This window comes from Salvelinus fontinalis, chromosome 3 (assembly GCF_029448725.1).
Source record: "Salvelinus fontinalis isolate EN_2023a chromosome 3, ASM2944872v1, whole genome shotgun sequence".
NCBI classification, from domain to species: Eukaryota; Metazoa; Chordata; class Actinopteri; order Salmoniformes; family Salmonidae; genus Salvelinus; species Salvelinus fontinalis.
The window spans coordinates 14742693-14755780 of NC_074667.1; the positions used below are offsets into that span (position 1 = coordinate 14742693).

Here is a 13088-nt window from a genome sequence, read left to right on the forward strand (position 1 = left end):
GACTGTGCTGTAGAATGCGTACACCGTAGCCATGTGATTACTAAACTCGGTTCAGAATTGGGAAAAGACCTGAGCAATGATGTACACCTTTTTTTCTTTCATGAAGAGCCTAATCTGAGGTCTGTGACTTTGAAGGCTCGAATGTCCGGCGAATATTGAATATCAAATAAACGTTTTACCACGGTAAAACAACGTATTGTAATGACCTGACTAGATCATAAATGAACAATTGTCCAGACAGAGGCTTGAGTTTGCGAATTGACGGCTTATTAAACCAACTTTACACAGGCTACTGTTTGGACCGATCCCACTTCTGACACCAGTGTAATGAAACAGCTGGGAGCAGATCTCGAACCCTCGACCTTCTAGCCCGAGGTCCGGCGCGCTATCGACTGTGCCGCAAAAGCATGCTCCAGCGGCAGAGTCGATTTCCGCGCTTATAAACCCAGGGTCGTTACAGTATATATTTCTAAGTTAACAAATGTAAAACTGCACTGTTTGAATTGTAAATTATTTGTAGAATACTTAACCAGGTGTAGTATTTGGCCCACCTAGTGCCTTAATGGTTGTGTGCTTATTGATGTTCATAACAAAACATGTGGATAATACAAAGTGAAGTTAGTTGAAACGTATTAAAGTAATTTTGTCCCAGGGCAGGCTCAAATCATCATCTTCGTGCCCCACCCGCGCGAACCCAGAGAACGGGCAGTCGTTGCATGGTAACGGGACGCGTTTCCTTGGAGTGTATGAATGAACAACATGCAGATGGATAGCTTAGCTACTGGAGCTAGCCAGCTGTCAGTTTCCTAACAAATGAGTCGCAGACATTTGGAAATTACAATCTTGTGTATTACAACTAAGCGCTTTTGACTAACGGGACAGGAAACATGGAGGTAAGTTGTGCTGGTTTGTATACCTAGCTAGATAGCTAACGCTAACAGGTGCTAAATTACTGTACGTTAGCTAACTTTGTCTTCCGCTAGGTAGTATTCATTAGCGAACACCGCAGCAAAATGTTTAGCAAAGGATAAAAAACACAAGCCTTTCTTGTTGGAAAACTTCATTCCGTTTTCTTGCGTCAAGTTGGTGACTAGTGAATAATCACCTACTGTATCGTGACTGTCTCTACACTGTGTGTGCAGAAAGCTCCCAATCCGATTCAAACTCCATTCACCAGCGGCAGCTCTGCAAGCGTTCGGCCTAAATCAAAATACTTTCGTTGATCGCCAAATATGAAGTTTCGTGGAGCAACTATATTAATTAAAGGCCGGTATGAACATCCAAAAAAAGGTCTACATAAAAATGGACAAACAATGCATATTTAGCACCTCCAATGACAGTACATACCGGCCATAACGAGTAAATTAAGACAGTTGCTCAGCGAAACTCCATATTTGGTGATCAACGACGAACGTATTTTGACATTAAAACGCATACAGAGCTGGTGAATGGGAGTTTGAATCAGCTTTCTGGGCGATAAGTCTCTAACGCACAGATAGATAGATACTGGTTCTGGATTGCAGTATGTTAACGTTACAGAACTGTCAAGATTTGTTCGCTAACTTTATTTTTCGTCCAATAATAATTTGTATTCATGTCACTGCATTTCTATAGTAGGCCTATAGTAACTTGTGACAGTTAAGAATCAATATATCTTTATTGTCACAATCAGGTAATGTGTAGTACAGTCAGGGCAAAAGCAAAAAACAAGATCAACTGCAACTGATACACATAAGATGAATAGAAAACAGATCAGTTACAGTAGTTATTGCAGGAGTAAAACCTACAGAGAACATAATGTGTCAATTTCAGTGCCTTGCAATTAGCTTACTCTCTCAGATTTGACAAGTGCTTGATTACAGTTTGTGTGTCCTTTCCCAGGATAAAGGTCAAAAGCCAGAAGCAGATGAGAACAGTTTTGAATCACTGGAGAAGGAGTTCCAGGAGGTTCTCGATGAGCTGGTGGGAGACAAGAGCCTGGACAAATTCCGGGTTGAATATGAGAAACTGACCAATGCCCTGAAGAAGTCCCACGAGAGCGAGAAGAGGCTGATGACAAAATGCAGGGAGCTGAATGCAGAGATAGTGTCCAATTCAGTAAAAGTTGCTACTGCACTGAAGTTGTCCCAGGAAGATCAAACGACTATAACTTCTCTGAAGAAGGTAGGCATTTTATGGTGAAAACATGAGTAGCTGCAGAGATGTGTAATAGGCCTACAGCCTAAGGTTAGGACGAAGGTTGCTATTACTGTTGTTGCCAATAAGCTGTTGTAGGCTATTATGGAGTAAAATATTCACACTTCATTTTGAGCAGAATAAAGCAGTGTTTTAGAGTCGTGCTTTATTTCAACATGTCCCAGATTTGTCATAGTAGTATGGCCATACTGTACAATTGAACACTTTTTTTTCCTTTTAGGAAATAGAAAAGGCTTGGAAAATGGTTGATGCAGCCCACGATAAAGAGCTCAGAGCAAAAGAGACAATTCAAACATTGAAACATGAAATTTCAAATCTAACAAAACTTGTTGAACAAGGTGCTGGCTTGTCCGTGGGTCAAGAACATGGGTGAGTTGAGTTGTGCACACTCGCACTGTAAATTGTCCACTTCCTTTGAATTAACCAATTCACTAGAGATTATTGTCATACCTGAAGGCCTATATACAATGCTTAATTTGAGCCGAATCCTGCCGGAACAATATCCCGCACCTCACAGTTTTGGACTGCTTCGTTTTGGCATCTATTTGCCTGGATTCGGTACCTCATGGCATGACAAATCATTTCCTCTGTTTGCAATGTAAAAATAAAAATATCCTAGTTAGGCTATATCAAGTTGCCTCCTCGTTAATTCTCCTGCCCCCTAAAAAACGTTATGTAAAAACTTCGATTTTCAGCCTGCACTTGATATTCTGAGAATTGATTCGGGTTGGGCTGGGTCCGGGTTTAAGTTTGTACAACATTGTAGCCTATGTTTTGGGTCCAACCCTTGTCCATTGCTGTGGTGAGAGAGAGAAGCATGCACCTGTATCTCTCACAGAACTACATTGAGATTCTATGTTTGTGATCTCTCTGCTCTGATGGACATGTGTCTGCAACTCTCCATCTCTCCAACATTGCACTTCATCATAAAAATATAAATAGGCCCTATTATAAGTATTCTAATTTAAATTCAAGTTCACTAGAATGACTCTGTAGGGGAACAACACTTTTTTACAAAATATCTTGAGAGATAATGGCACGAGCGCATCGGCCATTACTGGTGAGTGCACATCCACTAGCCTATCTTCATCATTGGGTGAATGGATTCAACTTTTACTGGACCTTTCTTCCCAATGACTAAAGATCCCGAAGCTTCTATGGATGTGCAGGATTCTCTACTTACACATAGTCTCTGGTCTACTCGTAGAGAACAGACTACTCTGGCGAATATAGTGCTCGTTTGATAAAGGTCAATCAAAGCTGAATCAATATCTGCAAGATCACATAATGCCAAATATAATAGCATAGTATAAAGTTACTGTAAGACATAAAACACCACCTAATTTCTGATGAGATTTTTCTCTTTCTGATGAGATTTTTCTCTTATGCGGCCACAACTCAACAGCGCGCTAGGCAAAATATTATGTGCTTTGATTGAAACAAAACACAGGTTCGCTCACTGTACAACATTTGAAACAACACTGTGCATAACTAAGAAGATCTAAATGTATATTCCTATGAATCTAATCGAGATCAAATGGTTGGCTTGAAAATGCTGCATGGACGTTTCACCGGTAAAACTTGGAAGAATTATCATTCATGATTGACAGTGAGAAACGTGAAGGGAGGGTGAGCACAAAAATGTGTGCGTAAAGTGAGGGTAAAGAAAACCATGCGCAGAACATAATATGAATCTTTCCAGGGTGACGGGAAGGGGAGGTTACCTACGGATCCTCAGCCTACAAATGAAGCACTGCCTACATCTCTAGATAATGATAACATTAGAGGACTTTCAACTGAAAGCTAATTTGTTTTTCAGTGTAAATGATCTGCTGAAAATCAAAGAGGAACTAACCAAGGAAAGAGATGAACTGCTTACGGAAGTGGTGACTCTGCGAAAGAGTCTAACAAAGGCCACCGCCAGTCAACAAGAGATGGAGGTTCAAAAGGAAAAGGCAATGGAAAACATATCTCAGGTAATGCAGAAATTCAACATCACCTTTTACATTTACAGGTGTTTATTGTTAATCAACTTAATGACAGCAAATTGAAGAAGTACAAAACCACAAAAATGTGTTCTTGGTTGAACGGAGAACAACTCAAAAGGATTTTTAAACATCTTAAACATCACCATTTAAAAAAAATGTATGTGGTGCATTTGCTTTACCTTCACTTAACTGGCAGGTAAGGCATTAGTTATTAGGTAGGTATTATGGCCATACACTTGGTAGTTGTCTGGAACCTGACTCTGTAATTGTTTATAATTTCAGTCCTCATTCCCATTCAGTTGCAAATAAAGTAGGCTTTATTTGCTGTACAGAGTGTCCACAAGTCTTGGCACATCCAGTCCTAAATTAACTGGGGCCTTATTATATAGTAAGTCCACTCCAGTGCCTGCTTCCTGTCAAAATACTTGCTAGTAACAACATTGTTTTTATCCTATATTCTGTCCAACATAGCTCCAGCAAGACATCCAGGTCCGTCAGAACGAGTGCTCGCGGGAGACACGGCGGAAGGAGAAGCTGGAGAAGGAAGTGAAGCAGCTGCACACAGACCTGGATACCAAGCAGTCGGACATCAAAGTGCTGAACCTGCAGAGCCAGCGCAGCAAAGAGGAGCAGCAGAGGCTGGAGCAGCAGCTGCGGGAGCAGAAGGTGAGGCCGTGACCAGGGGTGATGTCCCACCTGCCCTCCCTGTCCACCGGTCCTCTCCCTTCCCCAATCTTTTCACAGATGGGCTGGCGAGGGAACACCAGCTTGAGAGATGGTGCCAGTTGTACACACATGGAATACAACTTTTACATGTATGCTGTAGGGGGTTTAGATTTAATGTGTGATTTGATTTGTGCCGTTTGTCCCCTCGCAGATTCTCAATGAGCGGGCCACAAAGGAGCTGGAGCAAATGCAAGTGAGAAACACCAAACTCCAGCAGGAGAATGAACAGAATTCCCTGAGTTTGGAGCAGCTCTCTCTCGACACACAACAAAGGGCATCTGACCTTAAGGTAAAGCTCACAAACACCCAACGTGTGTGTGTGTGTGTGTGTGTGTGTGTGTGTGTGTGTGTGTGTGAGAAGCTCCACAGATGACAGACACCAATAGAGAGCCCTCACAAAGTTGTGCCTAATGTTGATCGAAACATCATGCCAGTAAACCTTATATTAATCATGGGACCCCATGGTTGTTTTTTGGCTATTTTTCGCAAGGCAGCACATATGGGCACATATTCACAAAGTGGAGTGTAGGGATCGATGCTGGAGACGAGAAGCAGGTACAGGGAGTGAATATTTTAATGAAACACGGACATGGAACAGAACAGGAACAGCGCCTGGACAGGGGCAAAAATAACGACATCAATGCTGACACAGGGAACAAACTGAGGAGCAGACAGATATTCAGGGGGCAATCTACAAAGTAATTGCATAATGATGGTGGCAGGTGTGCGTAATGAAAGGCAGCCTCGAGCGCCAGAGAGGGGGAGCAGGCGTGACAGTACCCCCCTCTAGGGGCGTCACCCGGCTTCCCACCTGGGCGAGCTTGATGGGCCAGCCGAGGCATGGGCGCTGGACAAGCTGGCTGTGGCGTAGAAGCCCGGCGAGCCGGCTGGAGCATGGGAGCCCGGCGAGCCGGCTGAGGCGTAGGAGCCCGACGTGCCGGCTGAGGCGTGGCGTGGGATGGGAGTCCGATGAGGCGTAGGAGCCCGACGTGCCGGCTGAGGCGTGGGATGGGAGTCCGATGAGCCGGCTGAGGAATAGGAGCCCGACGTGCCGGCTGAGGCATAACGTGGGATGGGAGCCTGCCGACCCAACCAGGGCAAGGAAACCTCTCGAGCTAGCTAAGGCGTGAAAGCCCGACGAGCCAGCTGAGGCATGCCTGGTTCCATCGTTGACGGCACCTGGACCCGACGTCGCCAACAAAACAAAAAACCTCCCCGATGCTTCGTATGGTGGTGTCAGCATTCTGTAAGGATCGACGCTGGAGAAGAGAAGCAGGTACAAGGAGTGAACATTTTAATAAAAAACGGACATGAAACAACAGGAACAGCGTCTGGACAGGGGGAAAATAATGACATCAATGCTGACACAGGGAACAAACTGAGGAGCAGACAGATTTAGAGGGGGTAATCAACAAAGTAATGGAGTCCAGGTGAGTACAATATTTCGCAGCTGCACGTAATGATGGTGACAAGGGCAGCCTTGCGCCAGAGAGGGGGAGGGAGCAGGTGTGTCAAAGATTGCTGGGGTTGCTATATGAATATCCACAAGGGAACCACAATTCATCCCATAAACACAAGCTTCTTGCTTTTAAAAATAGATCTTTAACCAAGTGAAAACAAAAATTCAGTGCATTTGATAAACCAGCATAGCAACCAAACACAGCATGTCATGTTAACACATGAGGAGCATCCTAATAGCACCCTTCATGGTTGCAGGATCGTTGTCATTTTCTGGGAAATAGGCTAGTGATTTCTCGGGCAGGGAGAGAGCGAAGGGAGGGAAAAAAGAAGGGACAATCTTAGCCCAAACCACTGCAAACTTGTCTTTCCTCAAACAAATTCTGTTGAGAATGGAGTGGCCTCTTCCTGAACAGTTATCAGAGACAACGAAAATTGGACAGGAGCCCTAATGTCAGCAACACAATAAATACCTATTCTCTCTCTCTCTGACCCCCCACCCCCCTCTCTCGCTCTTCTCTTTCTATTCCTCCTTTTGTTCCCACCTCAGATGAAGGAGGAGGAGGTGAATCAGATGCGTCAGGAGATTGCCAAACAAACAAAGATGAGAGAGGCCACTCAACGGAAGTTCCGACAGACGGAGGATCAGAAGTTGGAAGTAGAGCAGCTGAGGGACATGCTGAAAAACCAGATCGCTGGCCTGGAGAGAGGCAAGGATGCACACACATGATACACACACCCGCACACCCTATCTTGCACTGACAAGACAATAAATACACTCTATATACACACACACACTAAACCCACACACATGCAACACATGCATACCAACACCACACACACACATATACACACACCTTTACACTCATCATATGTGTCACGGCTGTCTTCCTCTGAAGAGGTGTAACAAGGATTGGACCAATACGCAGCGTGGTAGGTATCCATGTTTTAATATAGAAAACGGAACTATGAACACCAATACAAAACAATAAACATGAACAAATACAAATACTGACACAGGAAACAATCCTCCACAAAATACCCAAATAACATGGCTGCCTAAATATGGTTCCCAATCAGAGACAATGATAAACACCTGCCTCTAATTGAGAACCAATCTAGGCAACCATAGACTTACATAAACACCTATAATAAACACAACCCCATAACTCTACAAAAAAAACCTAGACAGTACAAACACCCTAGACGAGACAAAAACACACAAACCACCCTCGTCACACCCTGACCTAACCAAAATAATAAAGAGAACAAAGATAACTAAGGCCAGGGCGTGACAATATGCTGCTGCTACTCTGTTCTTTAGTTTATTGTTATCTCTCCTGATGCCTAGTCACTTACCCTGCCTTCATGTACATATCTACCTCAAATACCTCATACCCCTGCACATTGATCTGGTACTGGTACTTCCTGTATATAGCTCCATTCTTGTGTATTTTATTCCTCTTGTGTTACTATTTTATTACATTTTTTACTCTGTGTCTTTGGGAAGGGCTCGTAAGCAAGCTTTTCACGGTAAAGTCTACACCTGTTGTATTCGGGAAGTGACAAATAAAATTGTATTTGATTTCAACATGCGCGCACACACACACAGAACTAAACAAACACGAATACACACGCCCACACAAATGCATGCAGGGAGACACACACAAATAACTGGGTTGACATTTCAACACTCCTCTGCTCTGTTCCACTCTTCACTTTCAAAAGCACTTTTTACCCCTTTTTCTCCCCAATTTCGTGATATACAATTGGTAGTTACAGTCTTGTCCCATCGCTGCAACTCCCATACGGACTTGGAGAGGCGAAGGTTGAGAGTCTTGCGTACTCCGAAACATGACCCCGCCAAGCCCCACTGCCCGCTTAATCCGGAAGCCAGCTGCACCAATGTGTCGGAGGAAACACCGCATAGCTGGGTCACCCGGTCGCGGCCGGCTCCGACACATCCCGGGATTGAACCCGGATCTGTAGTGATGCTTCTAGCACTACGATGCAGTGCCTTAGTCCGCTGCGCCACTCGGGAGGCCAAAAGCACTCTTTTGGCCTTCCGAGGAAGATGACAGGAAGATGCCATTTTTTCAGAAATGGAGTCCTCCAAAAAGCAGATGGAGATTGACAAGAAAGGCATTGACGAACTGGTGCGGGAAAGAGACATCCTGAACAAGGTATGTAGAGAATAATATAATTTAGCGGACACTTTTATTTGAAGGAACTTGCAGAACTGTCAACATTGACAGTGACAAACATCCAGTATGTACCCAATGCAGAAATCAAACCGACAACCTCGGCATTGCCAGCACCTACTACTGCATGACATTATGTGTATAGCCTATGTAGTTTGGTTATTTGCAGGTCTTGTTTTGCATGAATTGTTTCATTAGACACATCTTAATGTGACAAATGTGCACCAAGCACACTCTCATCTGTTCATAACCCATTGTGAAAGTGTGTCTGTGTTCATTTGTGCATGTACATTTGTGTGTGTGTGTGTTTGTTTTGTGCGTGTTTGCATGCACGTGTGTGTGTGTGTGTGTGTGTGTGTGTGTGTGTGTGTGTGTGTGTGTGTGTGTGTGTGTGTGTGTGTGTGTGTGTGTGTGTGTGTGTGTGTGTGTGTGTGTGTGTGTGTGTGTGTGTGTGTGTGTGTGTATTGTAGAACATGATCAAGGCAGCTAATGCCACGGAGAAGCAGCTGAATATAGGGAAGCTCCATGAGCAGTCCAAGAAGAACCTGGACCAGGAGATCATGAACTACCGCGACGAGGCCCAGAAGCAGCGCAAGATCATCTACCAGCTAGAGAAGGAGCGTGACCGCTATATCAACGAGGCCAGCGACCTCACACACAAGGTGCACTAAGATAACTCAGGAATGGGTGGAGAGACCAGGGGACTCATTTATAAATGCTGCGTACGTACAAAGTATTATGTTTTGTGTGCAAAAAAAACCTAGACAGTACAAACACCCTAGACGAGACACCTGTTGTATTCGGGAAGTGACAAATAAAATTGTGTTTGATTTCAACATGCGCGCACACACACACAGAACTAAACAAACACGAATACACACGCCCACACAAATGCATGCAGGGAGACACACAGTTTTCACTGCATTTATAAAAACTGAACTTGCCTGGAGAATGTGCTTACCTCCACGCAAAGTTCAGAACATGCAAACGCACAACTTCTTGTTACTTATAGTAATTATTGCATTGCAAGCAGGCAAGTAAGTACTTTGTGCAAATGAGGAATGGTTAGGTTGACACGCCTTTCATAAAACAACAACAACAGAAAAACATAATGACAAAACAAATGCAGCTTTTTGCCGTTACTAAGAAGAGCGAACATCTATTTACTTTATCTTTGCAATCTAAATTGATAAATGGGAATTATTTGACCTTTTATTTAGGCAGGGGAGTTCCATTGAGACCAAGGTCTCTTTTACAAGGATGCCCTGCATGACAAGACCAAGCAATCAAAAGCCGTTTTACTTAAATCTTTGGTGACAAATGGAGTTTCCAGATTTAGCCATCCCTGTGACCGGATATGGTATCTCGTACATCTATGGGTTAGTAACGACAAAGACAGTACAGTATGAAGATAGGCAGAAACTGCTTTTCCAATAGAAATCCCCGATCACTCTTGTAGGCGAAGTTAAGACGATGTTGGCTAGTTAAGCTCATGCATAGAGACATGTTATCGGGTTTAGGACGGGGCTAATTTTATAGTGAGAAACATGCGTATGTATGGTGTACGCCTAGTTTATGAATCTGAAATGTTTTTTTATAAGTAATGGGTTTTCAGAAATGGGTTACGCAGATATTTAGTGTGAAATTTACACAACGCTTATCAATGATGCGCACAGAGTGCTGGCAGGTCTTATTCATTGTGATCTAAAGGGCATAGAGGATCCTAAATCCACGTTGGATACATACAGCACCAGGGATTTAGGCTCAGTTACATACTGTACCAGAAATGTAGCACTAGCATTAATGTTGATGAAGCAGAGAAAATGGGAGGGAACTCCATTTGAACATTGCAGTTTATCAATTAGGATTTCAACACAGAGAAGATGAGATAATGTGATATGCGACATGTGTTGCAACAGACAAAACATCTTTATATGTGTTGATGAGGTGGGGAAAATTTCAACATTACAGTTTATCATTTAGGACTACAACATGCCGGTATTGTGTCTAGGTTGTCTTTTATAAACACCTAGCTATCAGCCTCTGGTTACGTAAGCCCAAGTCTTATATTAAGTCCCAAACTAAACCCCCTCTTGGGATGATTCTCTGTTCTCTCTGTTCTTTTCTTCCACAGGTGCTCCAACACATGGAGGACATTAAAATGAGGGAGATGCAGATCTTTGAGTACAAGAAGAAGATTGCAGAGGCAGAGACCAAGCTCAAACAGCAGCAGAACCTCTACGAGGCGGTCCGATCTGATCGGAACCTCTACAGCAAGAACCTTATCGAAGCCCAGGTTGGATTTACATAGGAGTAGTCAGTTGTGTGGACAGGCAGGCTGGTGATTGTCCGGTCTGTCGATCGGTCAATCCTTTACTCACTCGCTCACCCATTCACTCTCCGCCCTCTCTTTCAGGATGAGATCACAGGGATGAAGAGGAAACTGAAGATCATGAACCATCAGATTGACCAGCTAAGGGAGGAGATCAACAGCAAAGAGTCTGCCCTGGTCAAGGAGCACCTGGAGTTCCAGCGAGTGGAGAAAGAGAAGGAGGCTCTGAAGGTAATTTACTATGCCGTGCTCACTTTGTGAGGGGCTAAAGTAACTACTGTGCAAATCTACTTTTTAGTCTGGGAACCCATTGGTGTAACTAGTCATGGGAGAAAGGCGGGTTGTAATTGAGCATTTTGTTTTACTAAAATATTAACACCAACCTGCTTTAGCTCTTTCAATCACACCAGGGTGACACCCTCACCACCAGGGTGACACCCTCACCACCAGGTTGACACCCATCCTTCCTTCTTGAAGCAAATGCTGCATTCCAAATGGCACCTAATTCCCTTTATAGTGCACTACTTTTGACCAAGGCCCAAAGTGTTTTCTTTTTCTTTACCCCTCATTTTCAAATTCAAATTTTAAGTATAGGCCATCTTTCTATTTCTCCCATAGGCCGAGCTCCAGAAGATGAAGCAGCAGGCTCAGGAGACGAAGCAGTTTATCGACAACCAGGAGGCCGAGGAGAGAAAGCTGCTTAAGATCATATCCGATGCTGATGCTGAGCGGCTCAGACAGAAGAAAGAATTGGATCAGGTAAGGGAAAGGTGGCTGCCTGCTTTCACTGAGAACTCACTGCCCATTCAAAGAGACAAATAGTATTGTCATAGCGATAAAATAGTGCTGATTTGAATAAAGGGGCCAGCCCTTCCCGTAGAGGCCTGGGATGGAGAGAGATGTTATCATCAGCCAGCAGATCTGTCATGCCTTTGTGGTCTCGCATTACATTGGTCAAAAAACATTGTGTTGATGTGGCTGCAGAATGTGACAGAGGTGCAGCTTTTCATTTCTTCCTAATGAGGTTTGTCTTTGAATGGATGAGACCAAGTAAAACATTCTAGAAATGTGACTTTTTAGGAAATAGCAGGTAATTTAGCAGGTCATCTACCAGTATCCATTTAGATGGAAAATAATCAAACACGTTATCACAAAGGGCCAATATCACAAATATTTTTTATTTCTAAATGTATTTTTACAGTCTTTGATCAAAGTAACCTGGGGTTTTTGTTGTTTGCTCTTTTGCCATCACCGTCTTGTAGGTGATCAGCGAGCGAGATATCCTGGGCACTCAGCTGGTGCGGCGAAACGATGAGCTGGCCCTACTATACGAGAAGATCAAGATCCAACAGTCCATGCTGAACAAGGGAGAGATCCAGTACAACCAGAGGGTGGAGGACATCCGCCTCCTCAAGATGGAGATCAAGAAACTCAGACGGGAGAAGGGCATCCTGGCCAAGACTGTGGCTAATGTGGAAGACTTAAGGTGAGATTGAAAGAGGAAGAGGGAGTAAGAGAAAGACAGAGGTAGATAGTGAGAGAGTGCAAGACAGCAAGAAAGTGAGGGGGCGAGACAGAGGGTGGGAGACGCTGATATAGACGGAGAGCAGGGGGGACATAGGGAAACAGAGAAAGATCGAGACAAATTCCAGTTGGACTCCAAAGAATGCTCAAGCTAGATTTATTCAACCATATGATGATACAAGCACAAATATTTCTAATCTACTAGGCGGGGTCAACCCCTTACACATCTACATAGCCAATATATCTACGTTGCTAGGCAGGAAATTAATTGGTTCCTCTCAACTGGTGTAGTCATGGCCCTGCCTGATGCTAGAACCTGTGTAGGCATGGAAGTGTATGTGTGTGAGATAGGACTGTAGTAGGAGGGTCATTGGGGTGGGCCCCTCTGGCCCCCCTCCAAGAGGTTTCTTCTCACTTCTTCTGTTGACTTGGACCTCGAGCCGAATTCCTCGCTCCTCCCTGGTTCCGCAGCTGGCCTGCTTTATCAAAGACTAACTGTTGCCCTTCGCCTCCCTCATTAACTTTCCATACACGTTCCTTCTTCACCTTTCATTGACACAGAACATAACCTTTTACGGCTAGGGGTTCCGCTAGCGGAACGTTTCGACAATATCCGGTGAAATGGCAGAGCGCGAAATTTTTAAACAATTATTAGAAATATTT

The 13088-nt window shown here is 44.0% G+C and overlaps 1 protein-coding gene across 1 annotated transcript in view; it reads left to right on the forward strand.

The window, feature by feature from the left end:
• The first annotated feature begins 729 nt into the window (after window positions 1-729).
• Window positions 730-13088, forward strand: part of cfap58 (cilia and flagella associated protein 58) — a 29706-nt gene continuing 17347 nt past the window's right edge. Inside the window, exons 1-13 of the mRNA XM_055907346.1 lie at window positions 730-893; window positions 1882-2163; window positions 2417-2565; window positions 4016-4172; window positions 4656-4850; window positions 5062-5199; window positions 6919-7078; window positions 8469-8551; window positions 9040-9231; window positions 10704-10865; window positions 10986-11132; window positions 11520-11660; window positions 12164-12387. Of these exons, the coding sequence (XP_055763321.1) occupies window positions 888-893; window positions 1882-2163; window positions 2417-2565; window positions 4016-4172; window positions 4656-4850; window positions 5062-5199; window positions 6919-7078; window positions 8469-8551; window positions 9040-9231; window positions 10704-10865; window positions 10986-11132; window positions 11520-11660; window positions 12164-12387 (2036 nt within the window). The 5' untranslated portion in view covers window positions 730-887. The remainder of the gene's footprint in view (window positions 894-1881; window positions 2164-2416; window positions 2566-4015; window positions 4173-4655; window positions 4851-5061; window positions 5200-6918; window positions 7079-8468; window positions 8552-9039; window positions 9232-10703; window positions 10866-10985; window positions 11133-11519; window positions 11661-12163; window positions 12388-13088) is intronic.